This window comes from Capricornis sumatraensis, chromosome 7, assembly GCF_032405125.1.
Source record: "Capricornis sumatraensis isolate serow.1 chromosome 7, serow.2, whole genome shotgun sequence".
NCBI lineage: Eukaryota > Metazoa > Chordata > Mammalia > Artiodactyla > Bovidae > Capricornis > Capricornis sumatraensis.
Window position 1 is genome coordinate 18269255 of NC_091075.1, and position 15902 is coordinate 18285156.

The window sequence follows — 15902 nt, forward strand, 5'->3', positions numbered from 1 at the left end:
TTGTTGTTGTGCTTTTTAGTTGCTAAGTCATGTCCAACTCTTTGGTGACCCCATGGACTATACCCCGAGGCTCCTCTGTTAGTGGAATTCCCTAGAATACTGGAGTGAGTTGACATTTCCTTTTCCAGGGGATCTTCCTGACCCAGGGATTGAACCCATAACTCCTGCATTGGCAAGCAGATTCTTTACCATTTAGCCACTAGTGAAGCCCATTAACTATTACTCAGTTCAGTTCAGTTCAGTTGCTCAGTCATGTCCAACTCCTTGCAACCCCATGAACTGCAGCACGCCAGCCTCCCTGTCCATCACCAACTCCCAACATTTACTCAAACTCATCTCCATTGAGTCGGTGATGCCATCCAACCACCTCATCCTCTGTCGTCCCCTTCTCCTCCTGCCCTCAATCTTTCCCAGCATCAGGGTCTTTTCCAATGAGTCAGCTCTTCACATGAGGCGGCCAAAGTATTGGAGTTTCAGCTTCAACATCAATCCTTCCAATGAACACCCAGGACTGGTCTCCTTTAGGATGGATTGGTTGGATCTCCTTGCAGTCCAAGGGACTCTCAAGAGTCTACTCCAACACCACAGTTCAAAAGCATCAATTCTTTGGTGCACATCTTTCTTTATAGTCCAACTCTCACATCCATACATGACTACTGGAAAAACCATAGCCTTGACTAGACGGACCTTTGCTGACAAAGTAATGTCTCTTCTTTTGAATATGCTATCTAGGTTGGTCATAACTTTTCTCCCAAGGAGTAAGTGTCTTTTAATTTCATGGCTGCAGTCACCATCTGCAGTGATTTTGGAGCCCCCCAAAATAGTCAGCCACTGTTTCCACTGTTTCCCCATCTATTTGCCATGAAGGGATGGGACCGGATGCCATGATCTTAGTTTTCTGAATGTTGAGCTTTAAGCCAACTTTTTCACTCTCCTCTTTCACTTTCATCAAGAGGCTTTTGAGTTCCTCTTTACTTTCTGCCATAAGGGTGGTGTCATCTCCATATCTGAGGTTATTGATATTTCTCCCGTCAATCTTGATTCCAGCTTGTGTTTCTTCCAGTCCAGCGTTTCTCATGATGTACTCTGCATATAAGTTAAATAAGCAGGGTGACAATATACAGCCTTGACGTACTCCTTTTCCTATTTGTAACCAGTCCGTTGTTCCATGTCCAGTTCTAACTGTTGCTTCCTGACCTACATACAGGTTTCTCAAGAGGCAGGTCAGGTGGTCTGGTATTCCCATCTCTTTCAGAGTTTTCCACAGTTTATTGTGATCTACATAGTCAAAAGGTTTGGCATAGTCAATAAAGCAGAAATAGATGTTTTTCTGGAACTCTCTTGCTTTTTTGATGATAATAACTATTATTACTATTAATTTATTCTAACATTAAAATTACAGGGAGGCCTGGCGTGCTGCAGTTCATGGGGTCACAAAGAGTCAGATACAACTGAGCAACAGAACTGAACATTAAAACAGCAGTTGCTTCTAATCTAGTGGAGGAACCAGGCAAGACACCAGGTCATTGATACACTGTAATACACACCATGATAGGGAGAAAGAGAAGAGGCCTTAATCTCATGTGCCTCTATTCATCAAACTAGATGAGTAGTATGTTTACATATAAGGAAATAGTGAAACATTCCCAATGGTAGCCAGTCCACAAACAGAACTAAAAACTACACTTGAGAAATTTATAGTCTATTAAGACAATATTCTTTGTCTCTATTCGATTGAAATGAGCTCACATTTAAAATGAAATTAAACCACTACAAAAAAAAAGTAAAGAAAATGTTTTGATAAATGTGTGAGTTCCTCTTATTTTAGACTTTTCCAGAAGTCAGTGGGTTTTGAGGTACATCCATTGGTAAAATACTCGTCACAGGCATTGCTTGGGTAGTCTGACATTTGAACATGGCAGCCATCGCCCTTCGAAACCTGTAACAAAAAGGGAAAATCTGGCATTATCCCATGATGACTTGGAATGTTTAAAGAACTTTCAAATATGACTAAGATGCCACTACTGCCAATTAGCATCTCCAAATAAATTTCTGCTTTCAACTTTAATATATCCTATTGAGACCTTTATAAATGTATTATAAAGTATACAGTACAATTAAAGATCAATTTTGCACCACTGATTGTAAACATCGAAGACATTTAATAAAAATAAATAACTATGTTTAAGATGACACCATGTCTAAGATGACAATGTCAGTTGCAAGGAATCATTTACTTGAACTAAGGATGGGTATTTCAGACATTTATTCTAATGAGCAAAGGCCAGTTTCATGCCTGACCTTTCCAAAAGAACTACTAATAGACTCTAAATTTAAGGTGTGTTCTTTATTCTGCTTATGTGGTCTATTTGATCTTAAAAGTTTTTATGTTTCTTCATATACCTATGGCTAAAGTTGCTTTCCCAAACATGTGCATAAATATATAAGCTTAATTGAAGCAGCACTGGCAATCCAGGATCAAATTATCAGTACTTCACATCTACTGAGATTTTCTGGTCAAATATTTAAGCACAGTAGATTGGTTCAATCCACCTTTAAGCAGTAACAGTAAATGAAGTAGTCTAAGCTGCCCTACCTGGAGGCTCAAGGGTAAAGAAACTGCCTGCAATGCAGGAGGCTCAGCAGGAGCCTCAGGTTCGATCCCTGGGTCAGGAAGATCCCCTGGAGAAGGAAATGGAAACCCATTCCAGTATTCTTCCCTGGAGATCCCATGAACAGCTCGTGGAGTCGCAAAAGGGTCAGACACGACTTAGTGACTAAATGACAAAAGCTGCACTGAGGAGGCAGGAAAGAAATTCTTGCTCAGAGGCTCAACAAAAAGGGGAAAGGAAGAGTCTCCATTATTCTCAGTGACTACACAATCCTGAAGCCTGTCATGTTAACAATGAATTTTTCTCTTGCATCTGAATGATATGTCTTCTTTCTAGTAAATATACACTTATGCTACCCACATAGGGAACCCAACTGGCCTTGCTTTGTCCACTTTCCAGTAACAGAATCACTCTTTTCTTTGCAAAACTGAGTACAGGTTTTCTTTGCAAAACCTTCCAGGGTCATTGCTGACAGAGGGCCATCAAAGATGAAACTTGCATTTGGGGATGCTTAGTTGGTGGAACTTGGTCTTGAATTACCCATGATCATCTCACCTCCATGTGGGAAGAGTCTGTCACAGAACTGGAGTCCTAGACATTTCAGATCCTGAATGCTTCTGCAGTGCAGTTGCATGAACCAAATAACTCTTAATTTCACCTGAAGCGAGTTTCTGTCATTTACCTCCCCCAAAATTTAGAACATTATCCATTGCCTTTCTAACATTCTTTCTGTATACACTTTTTTTTTAAGTTGAGAAGCATTTTAGACATGACTTACTTTTTATTAGCAATCACATAAATACAAGGATTGTAGAATGTAGAAGATTTTGCAAACAGGGGAGCTATGATGGCCATTGAGGGAGGAATCTTCTTTGGGTCACCAAAAGATGCCCATAAGCACACGATGGAATAAGGGGACCACGCCACCAGAAACATGAGTATCATTATCACAGACATCTGTAAAAGAAATCAGTATTCACCAAGCCCAATAACTAAAATATCAAAATAGCTAGTATATCTAAAACTACATGAAAAATTATCTGGATTGGAACTTGAATAAGTTTACGATGGTGAAGACATAGAGGAAACACTGAAATTTTCCCCTCATTGTACTCTGCTAATACACCTAAAGTCAGCTATGATAACTGGAGCTTGTGAAATGGATGAACTGGTTCATGAATGTAAAGAATGCCCTCTTTCTGCTGGTGAGCTGAGGAGAATACAGCTGGATTTATCTTTTTGGGGTTACTGAGCTTTTCAGTGCTTGCTTAAATTTTACAACCCAGGCTTGAGCATCTCCTCACCCAATCTCAGTCCTGGATATGGTTGAGGAAATCTCTCAGAAAGTAGAAACCAAGACAAACAAACAAAACCCCAAAGAGAGACAGTGTAGGAAAGAATATTTAAGAAAATTAAAAGATAAATCCAGGAGATTAAATACCCAAATAAAAAGAGTTCCAGAAAAAGAGAATAGAGAAAACAAAAAGGGAAGTGAAATTCAAGAGAGAAATAATACAAGGAAGCTCCCAGAAGGGGAGATCTGAGTCTTGACATTGAAAGCACTCACCCAGTATCCAGTACATGGGTGAATAAATAGCTATATCAAGGCACATCAGCAACACATTTCAGAGAGAAAACTGGAGACACAGAGAAAATTACAAGCTTCCAGAGAGAACACAGACCACCAGTAAACTGTCAGTCTTCTCAACAGCAACACCTAAAACTGAGAGACTATATAGTAATGCTTTCAAAAATCTCTGAAAATCATTTTTCTACTTTGAATTCTATGCCAAATGAACAATCAATCAAATATAGTAGGAGCATTAAGACATTTTCAGGCATGCCAAATCTTAAAAATTTTACTTCCCTATAATGTTCTCAGGACTCTGTTAGGGGATGTGTTCCACCAACTGTGAGAAAAATCAACCAAAAAAAAAAAAAAAAGGAAGACATGCAATCCAGAAAACAGGTGATCTGATCCAGGAGACAGGCCAAAGGCATTCTCAGTTTGTGATAAAGGAGGTCCGGGGATACTGACTTTCTAGGTAGTCATCTTAAAGAAGAGCCAATATAATCTGGGGCAGGAGATCTGGGGGTGTCAGGAGGATAACTAAGAAAAAGATGAAGTCAATTTAGTCTCTGACGCATATGAAAATACTAAGAGGAAACTGAAGCTTCTGATAGATTATTTAGAGATGAATTAGGGACAGGTACATAGGACAGTCAGGCTCCCCTGGTGGCTGATAGAGTAGAGAATCTGCCTGCAATGCAGGAGACCTGGGTTCGATCCCTGAGTTGAGAAGATCACCCTGGAGAAGGAAATGGTTACTGACTCCAGTGTTCCTGCCTGGAGAATCCCATGGACAGAGAGGCCCGGTAGGCTACAGTCCATGGGGTCACAAAGAGTTGGACACGACTGAGTGACTAATGCTTCTACTTTCCAAAATCACTTCATTTTCACACAGAACAGTCAGGAAACAAAGCTATAGTGAGATGGGGGGTGGAAGGGGAGGAGAGAGGGAGAGAAGAAGAGAAGGGGAGAGAGATGGACAGAAGACAAGAAAGAAAAAGAAAACGAATGAACTGTTAACTCCAAAGGGGGAACAGTTGCATAAAAAAAAAGAAATATAAGTCATACAGTCCTACAGAGATCTGCAATAAATGAAATTTAGATAATCACAATAATGTAAAATTGACTCTTCATCTAGCCAAATATTAACATTTTATTGACAAGATGAGAGATGCTGGTGGGGAGAAGGAAAAGATGGTGGTATAAGAGAAATTCTCTTTGTTCACAGTAGGAAATCAAGAAGTAGCAGCAAGCAAAAATACCTGAAACAGTAGATAAGCACATTGTTTAGAAATATGGAGGCCAACACCAGAAAAAAGAGGCAGAAAATAAGAATCGGGAGTTGGGGAGAGATGACTACAGGGCCAAGGAACCATGTCCATGTAGAAGCTTGATTATAAAACTTTCTTAAGGATTTTAATGCCTTACCTTTGTTACATCTACCTGATCTGACCAATCTCTGTTGAGGTACTCAGTGCAGTTATTAGTACCATGATGTTTAATGGATTGAGTGACATGGTAATAACAGTAAAACATCACTGTTAAGGGCACGATAAAATTTATCGCAACTACCATCATCGTGTAAGAAACAAAAGACCTGAAAGTAAGAAAAGGAAATAATTAAATCATGACATTAAATCACTATTCATCTAGTGTATTAAGGGAAACAGAATAATTACCAGAAGTAATACTGGCATTGTCTAGTATTAGTAAACAGCTTAGGAGGTACATTCAACTTTTAGTCCATTCAGACTAGAGGTTGGCAAACTATGACCTGTGGGCAAATCCAGCTTGTCGCCTGTTTTTGTAAACAAAATTTTATTGGAACCACAGTCATTTCCTTACTGTCTATGGCTGCTTCCACAGGCAGAGTTGAATAGTTGCAATGGAGACAACCTTGCCTGTGAAATCTAAAATATTTATTTTTTGACCCTCTACAGAAAAATGTTTAGACTTAGATTTAGTTTGAGAGAAATTTTCTGTTTACTTTTCTGAGTAATCCTTCACTTCCTTTAATGAATTAAATTACCTTCTTTTCCTTAGTAAACATAGAAGAGCATCACTGATAAGTAAGCAATCCTTGCAGGGACTGCACTTTTGCTGTGTAATTTTCAGAAGATGCTTTATCGCCAGAAAAGAAAGCCTGGGCTTTCTCCAGAACTGCACACTGTCTAGCTCCACCAATAGTCCTTTCCCCCATAGGTCCTACCTCTAAGATGCAGCTAAAGGAGGCTCTGTATCCCCTTTGCTGCCAAAGGACAGGAAGGAGGGAACAGAGCAGGGAGACAAAGGGATGCCCTGTCCTCGCAAATTAACATAATTCACGTTTCTCAATTCGTCCCTAGTCGGAATCACATCATCTAAACCAAGGAAACCCTTTGCCACACTCTATATGAGAAACATTAGATCTGAGGTTAAATTTAAAATGGTGAAAACGTGTCTGCATTAGAAGCATTTAATTATAGACTGTATATACATTTCTTACACATCATTTTTCCGCCAGTTTATGGTACAGGTGGCCCCAGTAGGATCTGGGGCATAACTAGCCCACCCAATGATAGGCATCAAAGCCCAAAACAGGCCATTGGTCCAGGCCCCCAGAATCATGCTGATGTAAGTGTTGGTGGTCATTCTTCTTCCTATTAACAAATACATGGAATATTAAATCATTTCCCAATGATGTGATCATTTCCCATTTCATATCTTCATCTTATTTTAACTGATTATTCAAAATTATTACCAAGTAGATTCTTTACAGAGCACTTTAGTTCACACAAAACCTATGAATTCATATTCTGGAAAAAAAATAACATTTAAGCTGAAACTTGAATGATAAAATGATGAATCAGAGGATAGCATCTACAAAGACCCCAAACTGGGAAAGAGTTTGGCCAGTACCCCAAAGTGACAAGATCCCAGGCTATGCTGCAAAGGTAGTCAGGGGTCAGAACATGTAGGGTCTTGGGGGCCATGTTATGAAATTTGAATTTTATTCTAGGTATAATAGAAAACCACTGAAACTTCCAATCAAGGATTATCAGAGAAAGAAGGCTGACCATGTCGCAAGTCATTACCTTTATTAATACATTTTGAAGTGAAAGTGTGACAAGCAGAAGTTAGGCAAATGGGTTTATTGCAAAAGCTGAGAAAAGTGCTGTACCTGCATCCAGATGGCAGATGGTCAGGTATCGATCCACGGCCACGACCGTGAGCAATCCAATACTTGCCATTCCAAAAAATATATTCAACCCAGCATAAATCTGAAAATCAAAATTGGAATGATTCCACCATTCTACACACCCTCCCAAGAGACATTTACACTTTTATCCCATTGCTAAAATATATTTTAAATACATTGAATAGTAAATAAATACATTGAGTGTTTTCTATTTTGTGCGTGTGTTCAGTTGCTCAGTCGTGTCCAACTCTTTGCCCTGACTCCTCTGTCCTGGGATTTCATAGGCAAGAGTACTAGAGTGGGTTCCATTTCCTCCTCCAGGGAATCTTCACAACCCAGGGGTCCCACCTGCGTTTCCTGCACTGTAGGTAGATTCTTTACCACTGAGCCACCAGGGAAGCCCCATTTTCTATTTTAATAATGTTAAAATACATCATCTATTGTCAAATTGTAAGTGGCTTAATACAGGTACTTATAGAAAACAGTCTGGGACTTCATTAATTAAAATAAGCTTTTTTAAAAAAGCTAAGATTTAAAGTAAAACTTCTATACATACTCTAAAGAGGGCAAAAACAAACCATAAATCAAGTGCAGTGCATATAACCAACAAAAGACTGGGATTCAGAAAACAGACAATTCACTAAGGGGAAAAGACAAACAGAAAAATGGGCTATTCACACAAGAGGAAACCAGGGTGTCTATGACATAAGATGTACAATCACATTAAATATTGAAAGGAATGCAAATCATAAGATACTATTTGACATCCATCACAACACTACAAATTTAAAAGTCTGACAATCCCAAGCACTGGCGAACATGTGGAGCAACAGAAGTTCTCATAGTTGGCACCACCATTTTGAAGAATAATTTGGCCACACCTGATTAAGGTGACGTTGTGTTATCTACCACCAAACCATTCCCCTTCTAGTAATGTGTCTAAAGAAACTCTCAGATACTGCAGAAAGAGACATGTATGAGAACATTTGTGATTTTTAAAAATTGGGAACAGAGAATTCCCTGGCAGTCCAGTGGTTAGGACTCTGCACTCTCATTGCCAGGGCCCTGGGTTCCATCCCTGGTTGGGGAACTAAGATCCCATAAGCCCTGAAGCACAACCAAAAACAAAAAGGAGGAAGCCCCAAACAACCTGAAAGTCATATTGCAAATCATCAAGATTTGCCAAAACCTGCTGATGCATAAATGGGTACTCACTGTTCTCTACCGTTTTCATTTTATTCTCTACAGCTATATAGCTCAAAACAGCAAACAGTTCTAAAAAATTGGGCCAAAAGTCATTACTGCAAACTATATTGATTTATTTTCTTGTCAGTAAAAATTATAGCAGATATGTTTACCAGCAATTCTCACAAAGAACTTACCACAGAAAAAAATCAACAACATGTAGTTTAACTATATTACTCAGACATTATGATATAGTCATTAAATATTTTATTGTTTCAAAGGAAAGCAGAGTATTTCTGTTTGAATTTGCAATACGCAAGTTTTTATTTGAATATGCAAATGTTCACTTTTCTTCTAATTTTTTTGCTAGTTTAACTTTTTCCTTTAGGTTGGGGAAATTTTGAAAATATAATGATGGCTACTGCTTTCATTTCTCTTATTAAAGAATATATTTCCTAGTCGCTCCTGAAGCTGTTTTCAATAAGAGCACCATATCTATTATGCTACATAAAACTATTTGATTTTGTAAAGACACTTAAACTTACAAGTTCTTAATCTAGTTCATTTTGGTTGGATTCTAAGGATCTCTGATACCTGACATCCTGCATATCCAAATTTCCAGCTTCCATGCAGATCTGAAGCAGCAGACATGGGGTAGCCAATGCTACTGACCCCTATATCAGTAACAGCCAGGTTGATGATAATTGCATTTGTGGGTGTCCGAAGTTCCTTGAACTTAATGAAGATGCCTAGAACAATTATGTTGCTGAGGATACTTATCACACCTGAGAACATAAACAAATCACACATTTCACTTAATTTGAATGTGCAAAACTAAAATAAAAATTAAATATTTAAATTCCTTCAGAAACAAAGCAAATTCACAAATCAGTTTTGGTTCATTTACTGGAAGAGCTCCAGCTATTCTTCAAACTAGTTGTGATATTGTCACAGCCCTCTTGTGAAAACAGAAATATAAAAATCAAAACACAAAGAATCCGCCACTTGTATAAACCAGCACCAAAGGATGGCATTTAACAACATCACTATTGATCACTCCATCCTTGAAGTGACTCCCATGATACCACCAATGCTGATTTTTAGGATACATATGTTTATATGTGTGTGTGTGTGTGTGTGTGTGTGTGTGTGACCATATAGTCTCCTTTGGCAGCTTAATTTCCTCTCCTCCTTCCTGAAGATGGAGGCTCTTCTTTCTCCGTTTCTCAGGCCTCAGCTATCATTCTGTCCTAACAGCACTTCTGTCACTTTCTATTCCTGAAATACGCTCCAGTCCCTCATCCCTTTTCGTACAACTCATTGCCATTAGACATTTATTAAGCATCTACAGTATGTAAGATCATATGACTATTTCAATATTACTTAAAACTTAACATGTTCAAATCTGATTACACATACACATACACATACATCCCTAAATAAGAATGCACACACAAGGTTTGGCTAGCTAGACAGGAAGTCAAGCTGGCTCTCAGATCCACTGAGAAACCTCACAGGCCACATCACCCTAGTGAAGTTTCCACAGTCTGGGATCTCTTAGCCCTCCCTGCAGGTCCAGAGACTCAGTGTTGTCAGTGCCCCAGAATTGGCTGGATTCAGGGAGACTGATGACTGAAATTCTTAATCTGAATGCCAACATATTAATTTACAATGAGAAATACTGTTGAGTAGACTGGATGTGAATGTTAGCCTGCTTAATACCCCCATCTGCTGAATAAATTTCCCATCAGCCAGATGTAAGCCATACTAGGTCCTAACAACTGAGAGAGGGTAGAGCCATTACCAGAATTCTAGGGGCTAAAGGAGGGGTAAAGGACAGAAGGAAAAGAGGTGTTCACCATCATGAAGAGAACTCTGGTGAGCAGACCCAGCTATTGCCAGAGAGAGCGAAGGTTTCCAAGTACCAACACACAAAGGTATCAGCTAAGGAAGATCTTCTATTATGTTTGGCACCTTGGTCAAAACTTCTGTTCAACATTCTGTTATATTAATCTTCCAGGCTCCTGTTCTTTCCCTCCTACATGCTGCTGGCAGAATAAGCATGCCACAACATAGAATTAACCAAGACCCTTCTCAGTATACTCCTCAATGTCTGTGGGGTAAAAGTTCACATGCCCAGCCTGGTACCCCGGTCTCTGCTTCAAACTGTTTTTACCTTCTCTAAGCAAATGTTCTGGGGTCACAAAGAGTCGGACACGACTGAGCGACTGAACTGAAGCGAATGTTCACACTTATCAAATAAGCCCTCCATCTAGTTATCTATCAGATATACCAGGCATGTGGTAAATTTCAGCTCTCATTTCTCCCACTTGGAACACCCTACTCCTTTACCTACCCAAATGCTACCCACCCTTCAAAATTCTGTTCAAGCCTGATTCTACCCTCAAAGGCTTGTCTTCCTCATAGTATCCTCTCATCACTAATAAATTTTCTAAGTTCTTGTCTATACTATACTTCATCTTATGTGATGCTATATTATTTAACTCATATATTCCTAATCTTCCTGTGTAAATTACAGGCTTCTAATGGCTTCTATGTTGAGTATGTGACATATAGCAGATTTATTTAATAGACAACTAAAACTCATATTGCTTAATATCTATTATTCCTGCAAGCATAATTAAGACACAATGATATCAGATTTGACGATTCTTTGGCTCATTATTTTTGCATCCAGTATTGTAGCTCCAAAAAGTTTGGTGAACGGAAGAATCTTTCTGGTTAGTTACAGATTTGTTGATTTTTTAAAAGTCAGATAAAAACACAGTGTAGTAAATTTGTTGCCTACCAAGTATGCAACTAGAATAGAGTAACTGTACTTATGGGGTAGATTTAGATATAATGTGGGGAATGAGGTAAACAGTTTAGTCCTTTTCTTTATTTTCTCTGCAGCTGTCTCAAGCACTCTGCTCTATTTTCTAGCTGTGAAAGTGTTAGTCAGTTGTGTCTGACTCTTTGAGACCTCATGGACTATAGCCCACCAGGCTGCTCTCTCCATGAGATTCTCCAGGCAGGAATACTGGAGTGGGTAGCCATTCCCTTCCCCAGGGGAATCTTCCTGACTCAAGGATCGAACCCACATCTCCTGCACTGCAGGCTGATTCTTTACTGACTGGTTAACCATGGAAACCCATGTTTTCTAATGAGTAGACAGATTATTTAGTAGTTAGGTCTAAGTTCACTTAACTTAGGGACTTCCCTGGTGGCTCAGAGGTAAAGAATCTGCCTGCAATACAGGAGACACGGGTTTGATCCCTGGGTTAGGAAGATCCCCTGGAGAAGGAAATGGCAACCCACACCAGTATTCTTGCCTGGAGAACTCCATTGACAGAGCACCCTGGTGGGCTACAGTCCACAGGGTTGCAGTCGGACATGACTGAGCAATTAACACACTTTCACTTAATTTCCCTTTGGCTTCTGTGGCTCTTCTCCAATCTCTTTGGGAGATCCTTCTCAATCTACTTCCTGGTCTTTCTTTCTTCTTCTCTACCTTATTAAACATATGCATTAAGTTTCTGTCCTAAACCTCCTGTTCACATTTAACATACACTCAGTGATTTCAGAGTCAAGGCTATATGCTGATACTTTCCAGATCAGTCTCATAAAATTCAAAACCATGTGTCCAGCTTTTTATCGGACTTCTCTCAAACTGAACCCAGAGATTCTCATTCCTGCCCCAAACATGTTCTTCTCCAGGTATGAACAGCTTCACCATTTATCCAGTGGCCCCAAAAGAGAAACCTACTTGTCATCTTTGATGCTCCCTCACCTTCTCCCCAAGTCTCCACATCCAACCACCATGGATTCTAAATTCTAGCTCCATCTATCTCCATTGCCACTACTTCCTCCTCAGAAGCCTTCTTAACCTTTACCATACCTCCTACCTAGGGTGCCTCCTACCTGGTCTGTTAGCTACCACTATAGCATATATCTAAAATGCAAATTGGATCATGTCATTTAGTGGCCCCCTACTGCCCGCACAGCTTAGGTCCTTCATTAGCTGGTATGCAGTCATCCTTTCAGCCTAATATCTCGTATCTTTTAGCCTATAATGCACCCATAATGAATCTATTTCAGATCCTTAATTCACCATGCCTTCTTACCCCCAGAATAAACTGGAAAAAGGGAGAGCTTAAGTTGGTAAAAGTTTGTAAGAGCTAAAATCCAAAGAGAACTATTAAATTAAAAATGAAATATAAAATGTAAAGTAGGCTTTTTGTAACAGTAGCAAATGAAATAAGTGCTTTGACTAAACTTTTTTCCTCATAGTTTTGGTTTAAGTGAGTTTTGTTAAAGGTGGGGGTTTGGGGGCCCAAAAGCATAAAATTAACAAAGCATTAAACAAAAGCATAATGAGGTGAGACATGCTCCCTTCAGTTCACCTGCTAAAAATACAACACATACACATTAAAACTAATCATTGTGATTATACATGAGGGTTCTAGAGCCAAAGAACCTGAGTTCAATACTGGTGTAGCTACTTAGTAGATGTGTGTGTGTTGATAAAGTTACTTAAACTCTATCAGTATAAATGGAGAAAATAAAACAAATTTACTTACTGAATTAGTTTAAGGATGAATTATTCCATACAGGCAAGTGCTTATAGCAGTGCTTGGTGTATACCAAGTATTCAAGTGATAACATTAGTAGTGGTGGTGGTGATGGTGGTGGATGTAGTGGCAACAGTAGTACCAGAGTCCCACTGTCACAGTAAGACCACTATTACTGTTATTGTTGTTACAGGAATAAGAACAAGAGAGAACATTTTCTTAACAAGAAAACTTCTTTGCATGCTTCCTTTGTAACCAGATCAAAAAAGACAGCTTTTCTTGGTCATCTACCAAAACTAACCAAACCAAAAGTTGGTATACAAAGTATTCCTGTGTAGTTGTGATAAGGAGATTATCTCATTAAGTAGCATATTGTTTTCTCCTTTTTGTTGCAACACACACCCAAAAAGAAAACAGAACTCACCCAGGGCTACCATACAGAGGTATTCAAACGAAAGAGTTATTAGCATGTCACTAAAATTTATGAAAATTAACTGAGGAACCATAGTTTCTAGCAGAGAAGTGATACTCTAATTGTGAGTAATGGGGAAATTAAGCAATTATAAAGAATAAACTGAATATAGAAGGATTTGCTATGTTTTTACTCTACTTTTGAATATACTTACAATTTTTCACAAGTCAATCCAAAAAATAATAAGTGACCTCTAAAATTCATTAGTATTTGTTCCAACATACACTGTATATATCATTTAGGTATATTTGTACATTATTTTTTTTTTATTTTTCATAACAGTCCCAACTGGTAGCTTATTCTTATCCCCATTTTATAGATATGAAAATGGAAGAACAAAAAAATAAAGGAACTTGCTCACTGCTGCAAAGAGACTAAAAAATGAAAACCAAACTTCAGTTTTCCAAGACAGCATTAAAAAACGAGCTCAATCATCAAACTCTGTCTTCAATACAATCTGCTCTCTCTTTTTACAACTAAATTTTTTTCCAGGATCTTTCAATCTGAACTAGATTCCACCAGTGATGACAAAACTACAGAAAGTATGTATGAGAACAGTAAATGCCATAAAAATACATTTTTGCCACAGTGCACATTCTCCCCCAATAAAAATTCATTTGACAATAAAATCACCAAACATACAGATGATTATTTGTTTTCTAGAAAACTTTTCTCAGCCCCATCTCACTGCCTATCAAAATTCAAAATAACTTGTTAGATTAACCACCATTAACAATGTTTCCATTTATCCTTTCACCTACATTCTCTTATTTGATCTTTATAGCCAGGAAGAAGAGCAAGTATTATCCTTATTTATCACATGAGCACAACAACTGAGAAAGGATAAGTGACTTGTTGAGGTTGGCCAACAGTACAGAACTTGAAACACTATCTCAGAAGCCATGCTTCTTCTACTACCTTATGCTAAAAACCGCAGCTTTTCTTCACTCATTCAAACGCAAAATAACTGTTAATGGAGTAAACATCCATACCTGCAGTAATCAAGTAAGCTGCAACAATGTTGTGTTCAGTCTGTGAAAAGACAGAGCCATTTTCATTTTTACAGTCTGAACTGTTGCCTAAATTATTCCTTAGCATTTTGCAGTGAAGGTATTGAGACATCCTTCATAATGAGCTTTCAATATCTACGAAATGTTTCAAAAGCCAGTGAGAGAAAAATTTTCAGAACCAATCATTTCCATCTCCACTTAAAGACCTCAAAGAAGGGCCTTTTCATAGAGGCCCTCCTTTAAAAAATCTAATTGGGCTAAAGAAGAAAGGATTTTAATCCCCAGAAGAAGGGAAAAGCTTACCAGCAAAATAAAGAGAAATACCGAACAACACACATTTTAACCAATTTGGGCATCAGCTTTGTATCCAAGATTATCAAGTGCACATGTCCCATTTAAACAATAAACAAACTCAGAAAATCAGATCAGGACCTGAATTAACTGATTTCTGCTGGAAATTAAGAGTCAGCATTAGTCCTCTAAAACTATACAGGTTAAGGTGACTGTTTTCTGTTGATCCTTTCAAGTTTTTCATTTCAGTTCCTTTTGTTTTTTCATAACAATTTAAATCATTAGAGATAAAGAAGTAACCTCCCTCCAACCTTCCAAATTTCACTCTCCTAATGATAATAGCAGCTTTGTGTATATTCTTTTTCTTTGCTTATAGAAACATTTATTAATAGAACTGTTTAATGTTTCCTCCACTTTTTACCCCCATTCTTTTCAAATAATGGGGAGCTATATATATACAAAATAATTCTGCAATTTGTTTTTCCCTAAAGCTATACCATAAATTCCAGTCAAAAAACCTAAATCTAAGTTATTAATAACTATATATTTCAAGCCACAGATGTAACATGATCTACCTCATAATCCACCTAAGTTCATTTACCCTACATTTTGATATGCATCAGTTGTTATCCGGTTAATAATCATAGCATACACTAGCAAAGTATCTAGAGTGAATGATTCACCTCAAACTACAGAGCAATTCTAACATTCTGGATTATCTTAACTCCAAAAGTGTATTACATAAATGGATGATAATCTAATATGAGCACTTACTGTTAGAATAAGATATCCCTACCATTTTTTTTCTTTGTAGTTTTTTATGCCATAAATTATAAAAATCTGATTCTACTCAATAGTGAAATTCCTAAAAATTGGCAACTTAAGAAAAATGATAGATGCACCAAAGTTAACAGTATAAGTATATAACAGAACCACTAGAGGGCTATATTTACCTACTTAATTATATAATCTTAGCATGGCCTAGCAGGAAGGGGACACAACATAATCCTTTT

The 15902-nt window shown here is 38.1% G+C and overlaps 1 protein-coding gene across 1 annotated transcript; it reads right to left on the minus strand.

The window, feature by feature from the left end:
• Positions 1-1824: 1824 nt before the first annotated feature.
• On the minus strand, positions 1825-14686 carry RRH (retinal pigment epithelium-derived rhodopsin homolog). Its single transcript, XM_068975793.1, has 7 exons — positions 14581-14686; positions 9140-9330; positions 7343-7442; positions 6668-6821; positions 5611-5779; positions 3391-3569; positions 1825-1939 (listed from the first exon to the last, which is right to left on the minus strand). The coding sequence occupies exons 1-7, from the start codon at positions 14684-14686 to the stop codon at positions 1825-1827; spliced, it is 1014 nt and encodes a 337-aa protein (XP_068831894.1).
• Between the last annotated feature and the right edge of the window lie 1216 nt (positions 14687-15902).